This window comes from Canis aureus, chromosome 13 (assembly GCF_053574225.1).
Source record: "Canis aureus isolate CA01 chromosome 13, VMU_Caureus_v.1.0, whole genome shotgun sequence".
NCBI lineage: Eukaryota > Metazoa > Chordata > Mammalia > Carnivora > Canidae > Canis > Canis aureus.
The window spans coordinates 57,763,435-57,783,181 of record NC_135623.1 but is presented as its reverse complement, the minus strand read 5'-3'; the positions used below and the strand labels follow the sequence as shown (position 1 = coordinate 57,783,181).

At 36.9% G+C, this 19,747-nt stretch overlaps 1 protein-coding gene across 12 annotated transcripts in view; it reads right to left on the bottom strand.

Annotated features, from left to right (window-relative positions):
• Nucleotides 1-1,283: 1,283 nt before the first annotated feature.
• Nucleotides 1,284-19,747, bottom strand: part of TRIM2 (tripartite motif containing 2) — a 168,563-nt gene continuing 150,099 nt past the window's right edge. For 11 of the 12 annotated variants that reach the window (XM_077846418.1, XM_077846419.1, XM_077846415.1 and 8 more), the window contains 4 exons: nucleotides 14,771-14,951; nucleotides 13,637-13,707; nucleotides 9,270-9,410; nucleotides 1,284-5,722 (listed from right to left, as the gene is read on the bottom strand). In XM_077846418.1, coding sequence (XP_077702544.1) covers nucleotides 5,570-5,722; nucleotides 9,270-9,410; nucleotides 13,637-13,707; nucleotides 14,771-14,951 — 546 coding nt within the window. In that variant the 3' untranslated portion in view covers nucleotides 1,284-5,569. The remainder of the gene's footprint in view (nucleotides 5,723-9,269; nucleotides 9,411-13,636; nucleotides 13,708-14,770; nucleotides 14,952-19,747) is intronic. The other variant, XM_077846416.1, reaches the window with a different exon arrangement.

Below are 19,747 nucleotides of genomic sequence, written 5' to 3'. Positions count from 1 at the left end.
CAGATTTTTTTAATTCTAAAAAAAAAAAAATTTCTGTGTCCCTCCATTGATCACAAAGGATTCTCAAAAGATAGAATTTAGTATTCATTGTCACAGCAAAATATAAATTACAGACAACAAAAAAATCAAAAGCCTATAAATGCATGAGGAAAAAAACTTGTATGCATATATGTAAGGTCATGACTTATTTACAGTCAATGAAAAAGGACAAGAATCCTCTGTAGAACAAAAGACCAAATTATCAAATCCACAAACCACTCATGATTGACAGCTTATCTATCCTCAAGTCTTGTAGGGAACATACTGGCCTGTAGATTAGTGGCATTAAAATGACAACCTTCAATTATGAATAGAGAAAAAAAACTTTAAAATTTTTTAAATTTTAAGAAAGACGGAAACTTCTTTGCAAGAATATGACAGTGATACTCCATTATTTATACATCCACCATCAGGTTCCTTTACAACAGAACCTCCAGAGGACTGTCCGACATATTATTTAGATATTGTGACTACTGCTTGAAATGCTTGGCTATTAGCTTGATGTAGTATAAAAATTTTTATTATAATGAATATGTATTCATTCAATTCATTAAATTTTGGACCCTAAAGACAGTATTTTTAGTGAGATCCCTTTCTAGTTCTTCATTCTGTAGAAATGTGACTGCCATGACTTCTAGATCTATCTTGTGATTCTTTAAGCATAGTGATTTTGGTCTATCTCACCTTCTTTTCGTTTTAAAGGATTTTTATTTATTTATGAGAGGCACAGACATAAGCAGGCTCCCCACAAGAAGCCCGATGTGGGACTCGATCCCCTATCCCGGGATCACGCCCAGAGCGGAAGGCAGACGCTCAACGGCTGAGCCATCCAGGTGTCCCCTAGTTCACCTTCTAAATATGTGTGTCGGGATCCCTGGGTGGCACAGAGGTTTGGCGCCTGCCTTTGGCCCAGGGCGTGATCCTGGAGACCCGGGATCGAATCCCACATCGGGCTCCCGGTGCATGGAGCCTGCTTCTCCCTCTGCCTGTGTCTCTGCGCCTCTCTCTCTCTCTGTGACTATCATAAATAAATAAAAATTAAAAAAAAAAAATATGTGTGTCACGGTTTTCCAAATTCCTCTCAAAGATACATCATAAATGCTAACCAGATTATTAGTATCATAAACAAAAATTTTACTAATTTAACTACATAGTTTGGTTGAGTATTGATATCTTCCACATATTCTACATTTCCCTTTATTAAAAAAGGAAACAATATGTAAAATAAACATTCACCCTGGAAATGGAGAAAACAAGCTTTATTATAATGATTTGAGATTTTGTGCATGGTAAAGATATACACATGAAACTTGTTTCTCCTATGTTTCAAGACAGAATTAATTTAAAGTTTTATTTAGACTAAAGCATCCAAAATACTGTGGTACGTATGTAGCTACGAACATACAAACACTTTGATGCACAGCGTTCATTCTTTTCTTTAAATAGGCAGTCGGCATTTCGATTCGTAAAAGAACAAATGAGAAGATATCAGTTATCAATGTCAGAGAGCGCAAGACTTAGTGTTCTATACACAAAATGTATGAAACAGACCTATAAAGATGGAATGTACAAAATTTAAAAAGAAAAAAAGGAAGCAAAAACCCTTAATACTCATACATAGGATTGAAAGGCAATAGAATTGAGAATGATATAAAGGATTCTATTACAAGAATACACTCTGTTGAGGACAGAACATTCCCATGTCATAAAGCAAAAGCACGGAGTTTAAGGCTGTGTTGCTTTTGAAAATTAATGGACGTGCTGTACATTCATTGGGACAACATAGCCGATTTATTAATCTAGTTTAGAATATTAATAGCTTTCCATACATTCTCCACAAACAGACCACACAATCACTGCCACACAGTTCATCTTCAGAAAGTTTAAGATTAAACATCATGATTTGTAGCTTACTGTCATTTAAAACAAAACAAAAAAATCATTTATTTATACCAAACAAATCTTTAATGGGCACTTAGTTTCCTTTATGGCAATACTAGATTCCTAGTTATCAAAAATATTAAAATAATTGTAAAGTTTAAAACCCTGCAACATTTACAGAATGCAACAGTATTACCACTTTCGATTTTAAGCAAAATTAGACGATGGCTGCAGCAAATAGCTTCAATTTTATCCTACCTGGAAATGTCTTGTTTTTAAATTATTTAACTAAAAATACTCCTCCCTTTTCAGAAGCTGAATAGGGAGGATACTATGGAGTCCAAGTGTACAAAAAGGTTTTTCCCATTTGAAGTGATCTGCACAGTACCTAAGGTTCATTTGCTATTTCCTCCAATTCTCTCAGTAGATATTACCAAAGCATTTATGCATATCCTTCAATGGTAAGGATCCACAGACACTTGCTACCGTACTGCTATTCCAGTTAACTCCAAGTGAGGACATACCCTGTATACTTAGCAATAGAAGCAAGTGTATTCTAGTTGCATGGACCTGTAGTATTTGTCTCAAATCTAGTCAAAGAGTAAATTAAAATAAGGAAACTTGGGGACTTATTTAGTTACTAGAGACTAAAAGTTTGATCAAGATACTAAGTACCATTAAAAAAAACGGTGAACAGTGATAAAGGCTTTTTATTCATGTGTTTCGGGATGGTCGAGTGACTACGTCCCCCAAGTCCAGCAGGAGAGGTCTATACTGGGTGGGAATGCATCACCGACCTTTACATTCGAACTGGCAATCTTTTGCCAGAAGTGCCCAGGGGACATCTGAATGGGTAATTTTTCAGTGCTACTTATCATGAATGTATGACAGGTTCTGTACACTTGACAAAGAGAAATCAAACAATGATGATGGCTCAGGGAAAAAAAGTCACTTACTTTAATATCCTTCTCAGTTTACCAGAAACCATTTTCTATAGATTGTGACAAAATTTCATTTAAATCTTGCCTATTCCTATCTTATCAGCAGCACTTTCCCCCTCCTCGAATATGCTTATTAAGAAATACAGTAAATGCTCCTATGTATCCAACTGTGAAATGTCATCTACACTTTAACATACAAGAGACTACATATGTTGGGGGAAAAATACAGTGTTTCTTGGAGTGCCCACAGCAATATGTTCCAGTGACACATAGTGGAACAGGTCTGAATTGAAGTATCTATTTTTCCATTCCAGTTTGTGCCAAAAATGACAGATTAAAAAAAAATTAGCCTTGTATTCAATCTATTATTGAGATATCCAGCCTGTTACGGTATGATGGCTGGTTAATTGCTAAATTCACAAATAAAAATTTCAATGATGTGCAAAATAACTCTTTTAAGTAAACTAGTCTTAAGACCAATAGCTCGTGACAGAACCTAAATAGGAAGCCATTTTTGCTTGTGAAAATAAACCAAAATTGATTTAACCAATTTAAAAAGTTTTCTTTTAAAGAATCTAGGAGCTATCAAGAGTCTAGCTTATCTTATGCAGAATGTTAGTAAATGGCAAAATGAAATTCCTCCCTAGAGCATAAGCTCCAAGCAGGCGGGAGTTTTGTCTGTTTTCTCCATGGCTGTGCTGTATCCTCAGTGCCTAGATCAGCAGCTTGGCACCTAGTAAGCACTCACTGAATACGAATGTCTGAATTCAAAGACTTACTATTATTAGTTCAGTATTGTTAGCAAACAGTATCTTAGTTTTACATTCTAAAAATGTTATTGAATTTTATGACTTCATTATAGTCTCAAATATTTCGAAAACTCTAGCTAAAAAAACAAACAAAAAGGTAAATCTAATGTAAATCTTCATGAAAAATTTTCTTTCAGAGGTTGATTTGGGCATAATAAATTTGATAGACAATTGGAAGTAGCTAGATTTCCCTTCTACATTTAAAAAAGTCCTATAGAAGAGAATGACTGAATTATAAATTAATAAGCAATGAACATAACATATACATATGGGAAATGTTTTCTCATAGTACAGTTCTAAGGTGCTTTCAGTGAAAGAGATCCCAAAGTCATTATCGAAAATGCCAAACATGACATCCTATTTGGTAGAACTGAGTAGAAAATTAAACAGTGGAAAGAGACCACATTTTATTTTACAGTATCAATGACAGATTCACAATTAACTAAATTATTCTTCACATTTCTCCAAACGCATTTATACTTAAATTTAACTCAAGTTCAACGTTTCTTTTTCCTCTGACCTGTTTTTGTTTTTTTGAAAGCACAGAAGGCCATTTTCTGGCTAAAAGTCAGCCAATATCATCATTACTGGACAATGGTGAAAAGTAAACCTGTTTTCGGGCTTGCTCTACTAGGACGGCTTTAAACTGCGCGGTAAAGGAATGTGCTGGACGATGCTTCTGTCTTTCAGAGTGCTGCCTATTTGAGTACACCAAAGATTCAGCTATATATATATATGATACATTCTACACCTTACCCTAATCGTGTATACATAGTCCTTTAATGCCTCTACTATTCATTAGACAATGATAAATAACCATAACATGCCCTTACCTGTAATGCTTTCGAGATAACACAACTTTGGTAACATTTGCTTTCTAAGGGGAAACCATTAATCAATCACATGCCTTTGGTTGACACCATCAGTCCTCCAAAGGGCTACTTATGGCTCTCTGTCCTAGGATACTGGTGTCCTACTACATGTGCTGACATCTCGCAGGAGGTAAAGCTTTCGCTTTCATGAAGTGGAAGAGGAAGACACGTGAGAACATGGCACATAAACTGTGGCTAACTTTTTCTTGATTACATACCAATTCATTAATCTGGAGTTGAGGGGGCTGTTCCAAAAGGTAGCATTTGCTATTGTAATATGCTTTTCAAAGGATTGGGAATTTCATGATTCCCTGAAAATGGACTTTGTTTTTTGATACAAGGTGAGCAGGAGAGAAAAGGTGAAAAGCACACACAAAAAGGATCTTAGATCTAATCCAGAAAGGATGGGAAATTTGCAGTGGTTTTTAAGTGCCAAACTCAAAAGAGGCCTGCCTAATCACAGCTGGGAGGGTTTTATAAAATGGTCTTTTTTTTTTTTTCTAATTTATATGTAGTTACTGGTAACCAAAAAATGTCACGTGAGTAATACCTACTGTAAAAGTGAGGTTAGAAGATCCCCCGGGTCTCGTAACCAAAGTTAAATAAAGTATGTAACTACAACAGATTTTGTTTTTGTTTTGTTTCTGGAAGCTCTGCACAAAAGCTACCATTCATTCACAGGATTAACGAATATTTTTAAATATTCTAGGTTTTTTTAGTGTTTGATTTGCAAAATCAGTTCAACTACATAAATCCCTGTCTGATAAGCCATAGTTCACAGGCGTAAAACTTTGCAGTTTCCATAGATTCAGTAGAAGGGATTTCTTTTCTTTAAACCCTAGAAGTGAATTACAGAAATCAGATATGCAGTTTTTAAGGAAATAGTTACATTCAGAAATACCCTTGGAAAGTTCATCACTGATTCTTTCTAGCATGAAAAGTCTAGTGTAATCTGGTCCCGCGTCGAGAAATCCATTCCAGTTTATAGTGCAAGACCTTTGTAAGGGGCTGTCCAGCTGCCCAACCATTACTGTAAGTACCGATAGACCTTGAAACAATGGTTTCCAGAGTCTGCAACCACAACATGGCCATCTGAAGTTAGGGCCAGGCCTTGGGGGCCGTAGAGTGGGTCAGCGGATGTGTTAATGTAGGACAAAAAAGATCCGCTTCCGTCAAAAACCTGTAAAAAATATAAAGTCAACGTTTTACAGGAAAGTTATGGTAATATGATGAAATAGGAGTTAGAAAACCCTTACTAATCTTTTCAATATAAAAGCATGCAGGTATGGGGCACCTGGGGGTTGTACTTGGTTAAGCATCCAACTCTTGGTTTTGGCTCAAGTGATGATCTCGGCATAGAGTCTGCTTAAGACTCCCTTCTCCTTCCGCCCTTCCCCCACTCTCTAAAATAAATAAAAATAAATCTTTAGAAAAAGTATTCATGTAAGCCCAGAGGTTTGTTTAGGTCACTATCATAAATCCATTCCTTCCCTCTACTTAACCTTGCTTTTTCTCCTCTCATTCTCTATGTCCCGGAGTCACTGACAAGGAGGCATGTCATTGGCCAACAGATTTCACTTACATTCTTAGTTCCAGAGGAATAGCCCTCAATGGTGCCTGAAAATGAAGGACCCTTGTTTCTTACTCTTGGCCTTCACCTTCCCCCTGACTTACAGCCTCTTTTATTCTCAATCATAATAGAGGAAAATATCAGCAAATAGAACACAGAGGTATGGTCGTGAGTCATAATATACAATGAGAAAATAAAGAGGGAGTTATAAGAAGTTGGTGGCTTAATATATACATTTGTGGGTTTTTTTAAAAAGATTTCATTTTTAAGTAATCTCTATACCCAACATAGGGCTCAAACTTGCAACCCTGAGATCAAGAGTCACATGCTCAACAACCGAGCCAGCAAGGCGCCCTAAAACATGTATGTTTGTTTTGTTTTGGTTTTGGTAGGGGGAGGACAGAGGGAGAGGGAGAGAGAGAATCTTAGGAAGGCTCCACACCCAGAGCAGAGCCTCATGTGGGGCTTGATCTCACAACCCCAAGACCATGACCTGAGCCAAAATTAAGTCAGACACTTAACCGACTGAGCCACCCAGGTGTCCCATGTACACTTGGATATGAAGTAGTCATCTTTTGGTCTGTAAACTTCTGCCGTGATGAAATAAAAGGAGTGCTTCTCCTTTACAAGGCCCAGGCTGGTTTCTTTTGACCATTCCGCTAGGCCCATAGGTTTCTTTTAAAAGGCAGTGTGATTAGGCAGGTGCTATGATGGCCATAATCCAAACAGCTCAGCATCTGTGGTCTTACACAGAACTGCTGTGTGCACTTCGTTTCCTGTCTGACTTCTGGCTTTCTATCACTTAGACAATTCTGGCTTTCCATCACATCTTTCAAGTGTAGATGTCCACTGGCATAATTAAGCAAGATAAAAATAATGGAGAAATAAAAGCATTTAGATTTACATTTATAGTATCAATCTTTATTTTTTTTAAGTAACCTCTATACCCAATGTGGGCTCCAACTCACACCCTGAGATTCAGAGTCATATGCTCTACTAACTGAGCTAACCAGATGCCCCTCAATCCTTTTTCTGAGAAGTAAATACCTGTATCAGATTCAAACTGTTAACTACTGCAGTCTTCACAAAAGACATCTGGGTACTAAAATGCCAAATGCGATTCATGACACCATTATTCCTAAACCATGAAAACATACTATTTTTTAAATTTGTTTTTGACAACTTTTAATTTTGAAATAATCGTAGGTTCGTAAGACATAGTAAGTTGCAGAGATAGTACAGAGAAATCCCCTGTGCCTTTCACCCAGTTGGGTAGAATGTTCCAGTAAAACCATCTGAGTCTGGAGATTTCTTTTTGGGGAGTAAAAATTAAGAAATATATTTCCTTAATAGTTTTTAGAGTATTCAAATTATTTATTTCATATTCGGTGAGTATGTGGAATTTGTACTTTTTGAGGTCCATTTCATCTAAACTGTCAAATCTGTACATGTTGAGTTGTTCAAAGGAATTTCCACATGCCTGCAAAGTCTGTAATGATGTTAGTGTATTGTGTCTTTTATCAGTCTTCCTAGAGGTTTGTCAATTTTATTGATCTTTTCAAAGAACCAACTTTGTTTCATTGATTTCCTCTATTGTTTGCCTTGCATTTCATTGATTTCTGATCCTCTCTTCACTATTTCCTTCCCTCTGCTTGCTTTCAGTTTGTTTTGCTCCCGCTCCAGCTTCCTGAGGTAGGAGCTCAGATTACTGATTTCTTACTTTCTATTTTTAAAGATTTTATTTATTTATTCCTGAGAACACAGAGAGAGGCAGAGACCTAGGCAGAGGGAGAAGCAGGCTCCCGGTGGGTAGCCCAATGTGGGACTTGACCCAAGGACCTCGGGATCACAACCTGAGAAAAAGGCAGACAGTCAACCACTGAGCCACCTAGGTGCCCCCATTTCTGACTTTCTAATATAAGCATTCAGTGCTACTAATTTCCCTCTTGTGTCAAATGGTGGTTACCAGGGCTGAGGAGTGGGGGAAATGGGGAGTTGGTCAAAGCATATAAACTTCCAGTTAGAAGATGAGGAAGTTTTGGGGATCTACCACATAGTGCAGTGATTATAGTTAAGAAAACTTAGGTACTTGAAAGTTGTTGAGAGAGTAGATCTAAATGTTCTCACCAAAAAAAGAAATGCTAACAATGTGATGGTGAGGGACAAATTAGCTAAAGACATGATGGTAATTATTTTGTAATATATAAATGTATCAAATCAACTCACTGTATACTTTAAACATGTGACATGTAGTATATCAATTACAGCTCAACAGAGCTGGGGAAAAAAATCACCCTCTCACAATCATCTTAGCTGCGCTCCACAAACTTGATATGCTGTATTTGCACTTTCATTCAGTCAATATATTTTTAAATTTTCCTTGAGACATCCCATCCCCTCTGACTCATGTTATTCAGCAGAATAATGTTTTTAAATGCACAAAACAAAATACATGGGATTATAAAGGAGAACAATTATATTAAAATACAGTTGTAAAAATTTTACAAAATTGCGATACAGTAATATGTGTACTTTTTTAACCAACACACAAAATAACAAGTAGTAGTGATGGGTCTAATACTCACTAGTTTTGAAAGAATGATGAGCATAAATGATAATTCAAGACCTCTGCAACTGTTAAATAAAAGATCATGACCTGAGCCAAAATTAAGTCAGACACTTAACCAAGTGAACCACCCAGGTGTCCCATTGTACGTGTGGATATGAAGTAGTCATCTTTTGACTGTGATTCCTCTTTATCTGTGATTCCTCTTGGTGACAAAGTTATAGGTATTACTGAAATTACTGTGACAACTGCCTCTATTCATAATTTTAAAAATGTTTTTCATTAGTACCTAGTAAAAATAGTAATATAATATTTTTGTTCAATGGACCTCTTGAGTTCTAGCCACAAACACTTTGGGGATCTATGGGATTCATGTTAAAAATTCCCAATTCAGAGAGCTTCACTCTGGTAATCTGTTGATGTTTTTTCTCCTCCACCTTCCTTTGTTTAGCACTTCTGGTGAGATTACCTATGGTCTATGAAGAACCTAACCAATGACGAAAGGAAAACATTCCAGCTGGGAGACAGCCAATTCTTCACTTTGAACAAATAGCAATCACTCTAAACAAATACATTAGCATTTTCACTTACCTGGATCCTGCTGTTTCCCCAGTCTGCTACAATGATGTTTCCATTTGAATCCACAGCTACACCCGTTGGAGCATTAAACTGACCATTTCCTTCTCCATTTGAGCCAAACTTCAACATGAATTCGCCTTCCTGATTAAACACCTATAAGAGATATTTTTAAATTATTTCATTTTAAGTTGAAAACAGTTGTGCCAACATTATGAGTCTTAAAAAATATGTATCTGCACAGGTTTTTAATAACAAGCCCTATGATTTAAAATTTTCTGAAAAAAGAAATAAATCTACAAAGTAGACCCCCATATCACTTAGGGCTCCCCAATTTGCTACATAAATTTGATTTATCATTTGCTAAATCATTTATTTCTAGCTTATATCTGGTTATTGAATACTTATATGAAAAATACTTTTGTGGGATCCCTGGGTGGCGCAGCGGTTTAGCGCCTGCCTTTGGCCCAGGGCGCGATCCTGGAGATCTGGGATCGAATCCCACGTCAGGCTCCTGGTGCATGGAGCCTGCTTCTCCCTCTGCCTGTGTCTCTGCCTCTCTCTCTCTCACTGTGTGATTATCATAAATAAATAAAAATTAAAAAAAAAAAAAAAAAAAAGAAAAATACTTTTGTTATAAATTACAAAATAATATACAAATATAGGGTAGGGTGAGAAAGTGGAGCTATAACTTTCAACAATATTACTCATTTTGCCTTTAAATAAATAGCTAAATTTGAAGGACAGGCATTGTATTTCTACCATGATGGATGATCAAAGTTGGATCAGGACCTAAAAGTTTTTGGTTAGGCCAAATGCTCAGAATTTACTACCTTTCTGCAAACTCAACATGGGATAGAGTAGGCTGGACTTCACACTTACATCAGGGGAAAGTGTGTGTGTGTGTGTGTGTGTGTGTGTGTGTGTGTTTAATGGCACAGGCAAAGAATAAGAGAAGGGTTTTTTATATACTTTTTTCAACATATATATTTAGTTAAAATAGAGAGTTAATATGACCCTAAGGTTTTGATGGATGGAGCATACTGAGTGGAGGGGGCTGACATAAGTAGGGAGCTACACAGAACTCTTTAGCAAATTCTTTAATATCTGATATGGAAAAGCAATGGATTGTTGCAGTTAATTAAATATTCTTATTAATGAAGTATTACTGTATTTGTATCAAATAAAGATTACTGATTTGGGCAGAATTAAATTTTTAAATATGTGTTTAAATTTAAGACTATAGTATGCATACTTTTACCTTGATGATTCAGATGATACTTAATGGTTGTGAAATATACCCAGGATATTATTTTAAGCATCCATTATCACCTAGCCTACATGTGTAGACGTACTCATTAACAAATCAAAAAGTATTACATGCAAAAAGCACCATGAAAGTAAGGGTTCCCTATACCAAGTGCAGATCTAATTTGAAAATGATCTCAGGATCTTTTACAGATTCTCCTATTGCCACCTCTGTGATCTTGAAAGATTAAAATGACTCTTTTAGTTATGTACACTGGGAAAGCAAAGCGAGAAACTTCCATCTCTAAAGGCTAAACTTCCTTTAAGATGAAGAATCATGACTGCTTCTTGAATTAATTCAATTAATTTGCCAAGTAAGTAAGCTACCTCTTTGGTTTGTTGGAAAGGACAAGAACCAGCTTTTGCTAAGATGCTATGTTTTAAAAATCTTTCTTGACTCCTTTTTATATCCTTTCACATGAAACATTCTTGTTTTAAAGACCAATGAAAGTGTTTGTTTACTGGTGAGGACACAATTTATTATTCTCTGATCTTTCCCTTTTTAAGTCCTACCAATGATCTTTTTGTTTGCTTGTATCGATCTCTGAGTAAGTATGTTTTCCTTGGCATGCTCCAAATGGCTCAAATGCTTCCACTCTATGTTGGAATGACGGATAATGCCAAATTTAGTCTTACTTGTTTTGCAATGAAAAGAGAATGCATACTGAAGACCTCTAAAGACTTCTGCCATTTGTTAGCCCTGACCTACAGGCAGTTTTCACAATGACCAACAGAGAAGTAACTAGAATACAGAACCACTGCTAACTGCCACATGTTACACGGGGAACAAAAGCCCAACTATTCCATAAGAGCTATATGGCAACAGCTATCAAAGAGAAGAGAAAAAAAAACAAAAACAAAAGACTGGTTTTCTTAAATCAGGGGAAAATAGAGTTTAAATTACTACAATAATCTACCTCTACTATACTGAAAACTTGGAAGAGTTTTCAGAATCTTAATAATTATAAAGAAAACATCATTTAATTGCTTATAAATTACTCAGATGAAAACATAATTAAGAGGCAGATGCATGAGCTGAAGTAGTAAATTTTTACAGCTTTGATTTTTCTAACAAGTTTTTACGCAAGTTTTTGTGACTTTGAAAATCCTTTCCTGATTTTAAAAATTCTGCTCACCTCAAATACCACCTCCATTTGGCAGTCTTCCCTGATAGTCTGAGATACAGAAATCTGTTCTTTGTTTTCTTCTGGATTCTTACAGAACTTTATATGTACCTATTTTTAAGAAAATATTGCTACCTTGCCTTGCATCTTGATTACTTACACAGGTATTATTTCCTTCTACATTGTCAGCCACTGCTGGCAAATAGGAGTCCTCCCACATACCAATGCCAGTTGATTCATAGAGACTGCCTGGAGCACTGGGACGGAAAGGCTCTGAGGCCACAGTTGCGCTTTAGTAGAAAAGAGCAACTTGATTAATATTACTATCTTCCAGTGGGGGTAGGCAGAGCGGTGCCAGGCATTGGCTGGCCTCTGTTCATCTACACGGGTTACCTTCTGGTTACACGCGCCCTCTCGTTCAAGGAGTCCTCCATAAAGGGAATAGAAGAAAGGAAGTGTGATAATAGCCTGTCATTACTTTGCAGTTACTCTCATCATGCAAAACTGTGACAGCCACCCACCCCCACCCCAGAGGATGGTCTACAGCGCAGTCCCTACTGCCCTATTGCTTCTTTGTTTCCCTCCTCCCCACCACTACTTTTCCTAGTCATCTTTCTTTTACCAAGACAGGTCCCAGAGAGAGACACGTAAAGAGAGAGAGAGAGAGAGCAAGAGATGGAGGGAGGTGGGGGGAGTGGGGATGGAGCTCTATCACTATGGCAGCAGCGTGGGACAGACAACATGGCAGGAAGCAGCCTGAGAAGGAAGCAATGGTGGGCATCCTTTTTTTCCTCCTGTCCCATCACCACAGCCCGCTCTGCTCTATTTTTGCATAAGGACTTGGCACCCACCAAAAAAGTTCAAAACCTTTCCATTTACTCAGGTTAAATATATCTTTGGGGACAAGCTGGGGAAATGAAGCAGTGAAGGACTCAGAAGAGAGAATATCTTTGGGTATTGAAATCCTATTTCTACGTAGCTGTTCCAGTTATCAACAATAGCTATTTTTCAATTTGGCTGCCCAATGGAGCAGACTTTAGTCACAGGCATATTATCATCTATGCTGTTTCCTTATTATCCTTCCCTCTGAAAATGCCTCACTTTAAAAAATTTAAATGAATTTACTTACAAGGAAAACTATATCACTTCTATAAGTGCAAACCAGCACCACTTGATATAAACAGAAGGTAACCCTAAAAAATAAACATTTAACTTTTAAAATAAAAATGTCTGGCAGTGCACTGCCCATGACCACCTGGCATACCTTCAGTGGAACCCGCACCATACCTTGAGAATCATGATCTAGAATGGTACTAAACATTTTCTCATTTCAGCAAAATGAGAAATCTGTTTTGATACATTTTTGTATTTCCTGATTTGCTCACAATAAACCTCAAATCTTTCTTCTCCCTATACCTAGTAAGAAAAATGTATTACACTGTTTGGGGGAAGAGTAATGGGCATTGTACCCTAGGGAAAACCAAGAGTGTGAAAATATTCTAAAAAGTATGAAATAGCTATAGGAATTATACCAGGACTATTTCCCTTTTAAAATCTCTGGTTGCAGCAGCATTCTAATATCTAAATTTGTTTGAAAGGCATTATGGTGCAGATAACTGCAAAAGTGATCTGATTTTATGAAGCTGCAGAAAGTTCTGCCTCTTTAGGTTCAAGGAATTGCTTTTTCAAATTTCATTTTTAAGTCATCTCCATTTACACTCGTTTCAAATTAAGAAACTTATCACCACCATATTTTGCTCAATTTTCTGACTCTTCAAAGTCTGTGTGTCCAAATTAAAACTTGCATCTTAGAGAGAAGCAAAATCTACTCTTTTATTTAGGTTAACTCCTTTAGTTCCTTTGCATAGAAGTATTATATTATTTTCTCTCAGACTGATTTCTCAATAAAAGCAGTTAAAAGGTAACAATAATTGACGCATTTTATGGTACCTTGACAGAATGATTATGGAAATCCGTAACAATAATCTCATTATTGCTATTTACGGCTGCAAAATGGGGACCTGCACAAAAGGTGAAAAAAAATATGTGAGAACTCTAACAATAAAAATGATTACAACACCACAGCAGTTGCAAAATTTACCATATTAGATATTTAAGAAAGAACAAATTATAGACTTAGTTCTTGAAAGATCATTCAGCCAGAACTCTGGCTCTAGATAATGTGGGTCCTCTATCAGTCTACACTTGGGACTGTCTACTCTGGCTTCTTTTAGACCAAGCTGAGTGTGCCAGCAGCCCTAATGAAGTGGAATGAGCAATAAGCATCAGAATTCATTCTCCGAGCCACCGTCTGAAAGTCACATCTGCCAGCTTCTCTGAGTACACATTAATCCTTTTAGGGCCCTCAGTTCCCACTGAGGAAAGATGTAGATTCTCAGTCCTAAGAAAAAGACTCCAATATTGAATTTTTTTAAAAAAGTAGAGCAGAAACCCATATTTTGTAATTTTGGGTGACATTCAGAACCTGGCAAAACTGGAGACAAAGCACACAAAAAAAAAGATTATGCAAATAATCGTCAAATGCCAAAAGCACCCTTTCAAAAAGAAAATGTATACACTGTTTTCAGCCTCTTCTTGCAGATGTGAGAAACTAAGAAGCTTGTACTTGCAAAGTGGTACACCAAAAAGAAAAGTAACAGAACTGTCCTTCGTGTACTCAGCAAATATTCTAAAGTCCTGTTCTCTTATCCAGAAAGGTGAAAAAAAAACCTCTCCCATTCAGAAGCTCTTTAAACAAAGCTGCAGCTAGGGAGAACTAGGAGTTACTACACTGCTCGTCAAATATTTTTATTTCAAAAATATTTTATCTTAGAGTTTATGTTTTACTTAAATTCAAAAATTAGACTTCTAACTGCCTGCTGCCAATAAAAACCACGCATGGACTGCAGTTCAACTTACTGCAGGTGGAGTAATTGAGAAGCATCTCATCATGCTTTTGCTTAGATTTCATCCCCAGTATCTTTCCCAAAGCCAGCAAACACACTGGGGATTGAGGCATCTTCCACATGCTCCATCATGCAAATGTGAGCAGAAGAAGCATAAAAAAGGGGTTTTACATATTACCATCGAGTGTACCTGCAAACTGCCTGTCCCCATTTCCTCGGCTACCAAACCTGGTGACTATTTTCCCGTTTGGCTGGAAGATAAACACACAGCACGCCTTGTTGTCCACCACAATGATGTGCCCGTTGCGGTCCACAGAGACTCCTTTGGGCCCCATCAACTTTCCTGATCCAATTTTTGTCTGTTAGAGACAAGCACAGAGAATGAAATTTAAAACACTACAGAACATGAAGACAGACATTTGTTTTAGTACATATTTACTTGAATGTTCAAACAGGGGTGCACAGCTATTCATATGTCACAATGATCTTCTGCTTTTGTCACATCTATTATCTGCCACTAAGATTTACCTGAAATCCTTACTTTTTAAGAGGATCACCACCCAAAATGTTCTTGAATCCCCTTAACTGAGGTCACAGTTCCCTTGTAAAGATGCAATGTGGTATATAGCAAAAGATCACTGATCAGGAGTAGAAGATAGTTTTACGCCTGTCGCTTGCTTTAGACACACCTAGAATAGCACAGATGCATTTGATTTCAAGCTTCAGATTCCTTATATACATAAAAATGTAAAAAAAAAAAAAAAGACTTCAATAACTCCCAGTGGCATTTTTGGCATACTAAGTAAAATAATGTGAATAAAGCGTTCAGTGTAAAATATAGCATGTATTATGCAATCATTAAAGGTCAACTATCATTGTCATTGTTGTAGATCATCACTGGTATTAAAATTGCCAAGCATCTGCCATGTGCTTAGTTAACCATGTGTTAAGTTCCATGCAGGCAAGAATCGTGTCTCTTCTACCCACTACTGTGTACTCAGAGCCTAGCATACTTCTTGGTGTCTAACAGGTACTCCATAAACACTTGTTAAATATATTGATTTGAAAAGTCCAGCATTATTTAGGGTAGTCATGACGACTGAATAGTTCTAGTTTTCATTATTTTAAGATGGGAGGAAAGCATCAGATTTCTATCAAACACATACCATATATATTTTAAAACTCACTCATCTTTCTTTTTTTAAGATTTTATTTGCTCATGAGAGACACACACAGAGAGAGAAGCAGAGACAAAGGCAGAGAGAAGGTTCCATGCAGGAAGCCTGATATGGGACTCGATCCCGGGACTCCAGGATCACGCTCTGGGCCGAAGGCAGCGCTAAACTGCTGAGCCACCCAGGGATCCCTCATTCATCTAAGTAGACTATATAAATGCCTGTTTGCTACGAGATGTAGGTCTTATACCTTTACTTTTATAGCTCCATTATAAAGAAGTACTTGACTCATTCACCCATTTATTTACTAATTCTACAAACATTAATGGGGTACCAACTCTGTGGCTAATGATTCCAGGCAAGGAGTAGACAAGGGCAAGACCAGCCCTTACCCAGGAAGATGTCTCAGTCACATTACACAGACAAATACGTTCACTGGGTCCTTTTTGAAGTGCTTGGTATTGAGTATTTGATTTGGTAGATTTGAGAGAATTCAAATAGGCTAAAAGAACATGACAGGTTACTAAAGATAAGGAAGGAGAATGAGCACCAAGGTGAGGGAGCAGCCAGGAAGAGTGCCTGGTAAGTGAGAAGGGATGTAAGAGCCATAGTTCTCCCAGGCAGAGAGGCTCAGAGGGTCAAGTAGAGCTCTCTGTAGTTTTAGAAATGCTTTCTCAAATCTATCATATTCCTGGAAGAGAAAGTAAGAAACCACTGATATTAGTGGTGGTAGGAGAAACTGACTTTTCATTTTATATTCATCTGCAGGGTTTCTGTTTATTTATTTTAAGATTTTATTTATTGGGGTGGGGGGGGGAAGAGAAAGAAAAAGCAGGAGCCAGGGGACAGAAGGAAAGGGAGAAGCAGACTCCTCACTGAACAGGGAACCTGACATGGGGCTTGATCCCAGGACCTCGGAATCATGACTGGGAGCTGAAGGCAGCCACTTAACTAAACCACCCAGGAGCCCCAGTTAGGGTTACTTTAAAAACTTTAAAAACTTATTTATTTGCATGTATTACTTTTTAAATTAAAAAAATTAATTTCAAAAAATTTACATTTCCGTAGGTTTTGTTTTTCCTCTTTTTTTTTTTTTTTTTTAAAGATTTTATTTACTCATTCATGAGAGACACAGAGAGAGAGGCAGAGACACAGGCAGAAGGAAAAGCAAGCTCCGTGCAGGAAGCCCAATGCAGGATTCGATCCCGGGACTCCAGGATCACACCCTGGGCCAAGGGCAGGTGCTAAACTGCCGAGCAACCCAGGTGTCCCTCCTGTTTTCTCTCTCTGTATTAGCACTGCCTGATAGAAATGTAACATGAGCCATATATGTAAAAGATTTTTCTAGTAACCAACATAGAAAAAAACAAAGAAAAAAGTATTATTTTAATCACATATTGTATTGGACCTAACATATCTAAAAGTTATCATTTCAACAAGTAAACAATATTAAAATTATTAATAAGGTATTTTACATTTGTTTTACTAAGTCTTTAAAATCCAGTGTGTATTTCACATGCACAGCACATCTTAATTCAGACCAGTACCTTTTCAAGAACTTGGTATCCTCTGTGGCTAGTGAATACCAAATTGGACAGTGCAATTCTCTGTACTTCTAAGATCTCATTTATGCAATGGCATCAACTTTCACCTCTGTCAGAATCTCAAATCCGTATCTTTAGTCCTGGCCTATTTTACAAGTTATTACGTTAAATTCAAACACTGTTAAACCAAACTTACCTCATTTTCACCATTAAAAAAAAAAAAAACCCAAATTTGTACCTCCTGATTCCCTAGTTCCTTTATGATAGATACCACAGTTCATTTAAACCCAGGATCAAAATTTCAGAGCAAAATTTATTCTTTTACCAGTTGGAACCTCAGTTTCCTCATCTGTAAAATGGCAGCTATTGTATTTAACTTCTGGGTCATGCAGATTCTGAAGGACAGAGTGCCAAGCATAGCATATGGCACACAATCCCATCTCCACCCATTTGGTTGCTATCATATATCTGACCATCAGGAGTATCCTTCCTGACAGAGACTTACAGATAAGTGCAGAAAGAGAGTATGGAGAGAGGGACAGGGACGTTTTCCACAGTGGGGGATCAGATTGTGTGTGATCTTTAATCCTGGTTAAGATGATAAATAAGATTCAGCTTTGATCTCTTTAATATAAAGGGATACTTAAGGAAGGACACAATAGGATTCTTGTAAGGGAATCTGTAGTATAAATTTGATCCTGATTTTGCAATCTAGCCCAGAGATTAAAGAGGCTATACCATAATGGTTTGTCAAAAAATTGTATACTTTTTTCATGTTATAATAGAAGATATGTCAATAAGGATCAAAAAGAAGAGAGGACATTCTAATTATTACAGCAAAAATATTATTACTGCCTAACATTATGAACACTAGTTGTTACTTTAGAATGATTCAGCCATATAATACCAAGCAGATGGTAATTATGTAGAACAAAAACAGAAGAAAGGGATTGCTGCCCTTCCATCCATGTAGTAAGAGCTAGAGCAGGTCTTAAACAAAACAAAACACCTTAAATGTTGTGGGCAAACGCAAACCCCTTTCCCTTCCACCTTCCTTTCATCACTCCAGTTTTGCTGCACTAGATTATACCACATGAAATTAATAGTTACTATATTTGGCCTGACAATGTGTCCCCTGTCTTAAACAGAATAGTAAGCAGAGTTATTTTAGACACTGACTTCGGAATAGTTAAATAAAGGTATTCAACTCAACAAGTAGGTCCTTGAATTGAAGAAGGAAGAGATGAGATATTTTAGAATATGGTGGACTGGGGTCTCTGTATCTGTTCTGGGGTCACAAAAGGTTCCTAGTTGGCCTAGAAGATATAGGTCAGCAGAAAAGATGGGAAGGAAAAAATTAGAGGCAAAAATGAATGAGAATCAGGGCTAAGAATCTGGTGAGTAAAAGAAAGAAAAGGGCATAAGCTGCTGTATCTCTAGAACTAACTAGAACAAATACAAATAATCCACCTTTGTGTTAAAGGTTTGTTTTTCTGAGCTTGTGTTTTATTTTACTGAATACCACTGAAAAGAAAGTATCTCAGTAAATGGTCATGCATATGGTCAGCTGGATGAGCTCCCATTACAGTACTAAAGCATTTTTACTTGCTATCCTTTTATCCCCTGATCAATGCCTATTGAAAACAAAAGGGTCTGTTGAAACTATACCATATCCATTCCCCCTATCCTCTAGAGGGCATGAGTGTTCTTGTTTATTCCAACTCTGAGGATCTGGATCTTCCAGGAAGAGTGTCTATTATATATAGAATATTGAACCACTGAATGAAAATTGCATAATTCAAGAAGCCCTTCTCTCTTAAATGTAAAACTCCAGTTTCAAAATGTTTTATTATATATAAAATATTTCAGCATATTAGATATAAAACTCTTGATTTTATCCTTATTTTAGCATTCACTTATGAAGTCAGAGACAGGTCATAGTTTCACTAGCATATGTACCAAGAGGAAATAGGGTGTTTCCAAACTAGATGGACAATTTCAAGAGGTCACTGAAAAGTTTTTCTTCTGTTGATGTTAAAGTTGTCGTATTTGGGTATATCTGACTACAAATAGAATTATGAAAACACAAAAGCAGCAGAGGAAGTTAGAGATATAAAAAGGCAAGAGACCTTTCTGTGTACTTAGCCATCTTATGGAGTCATCAAATTTCTAGTGGAACAAAAAAAACCTCAAGGGCAATTGAAGAGTTGTGTGTAATATAGGGGAATTAAAAACTATGGCTTTTTATTCTCCTAGATTGAAAAGATGCTGCCCCACATAAAACAGGGGCTCCAATTTGAGGGTTAACAATTATGGAAGTAACTTGATTTAATAAAAATGAGAGGACTATAGTGATCCAACAATTTTAAAAAGGAAAATACAAATTCCTCCAATAAGAAACTGAGTGAACTTTGTGTAATCTTCAGGATTCTGAAA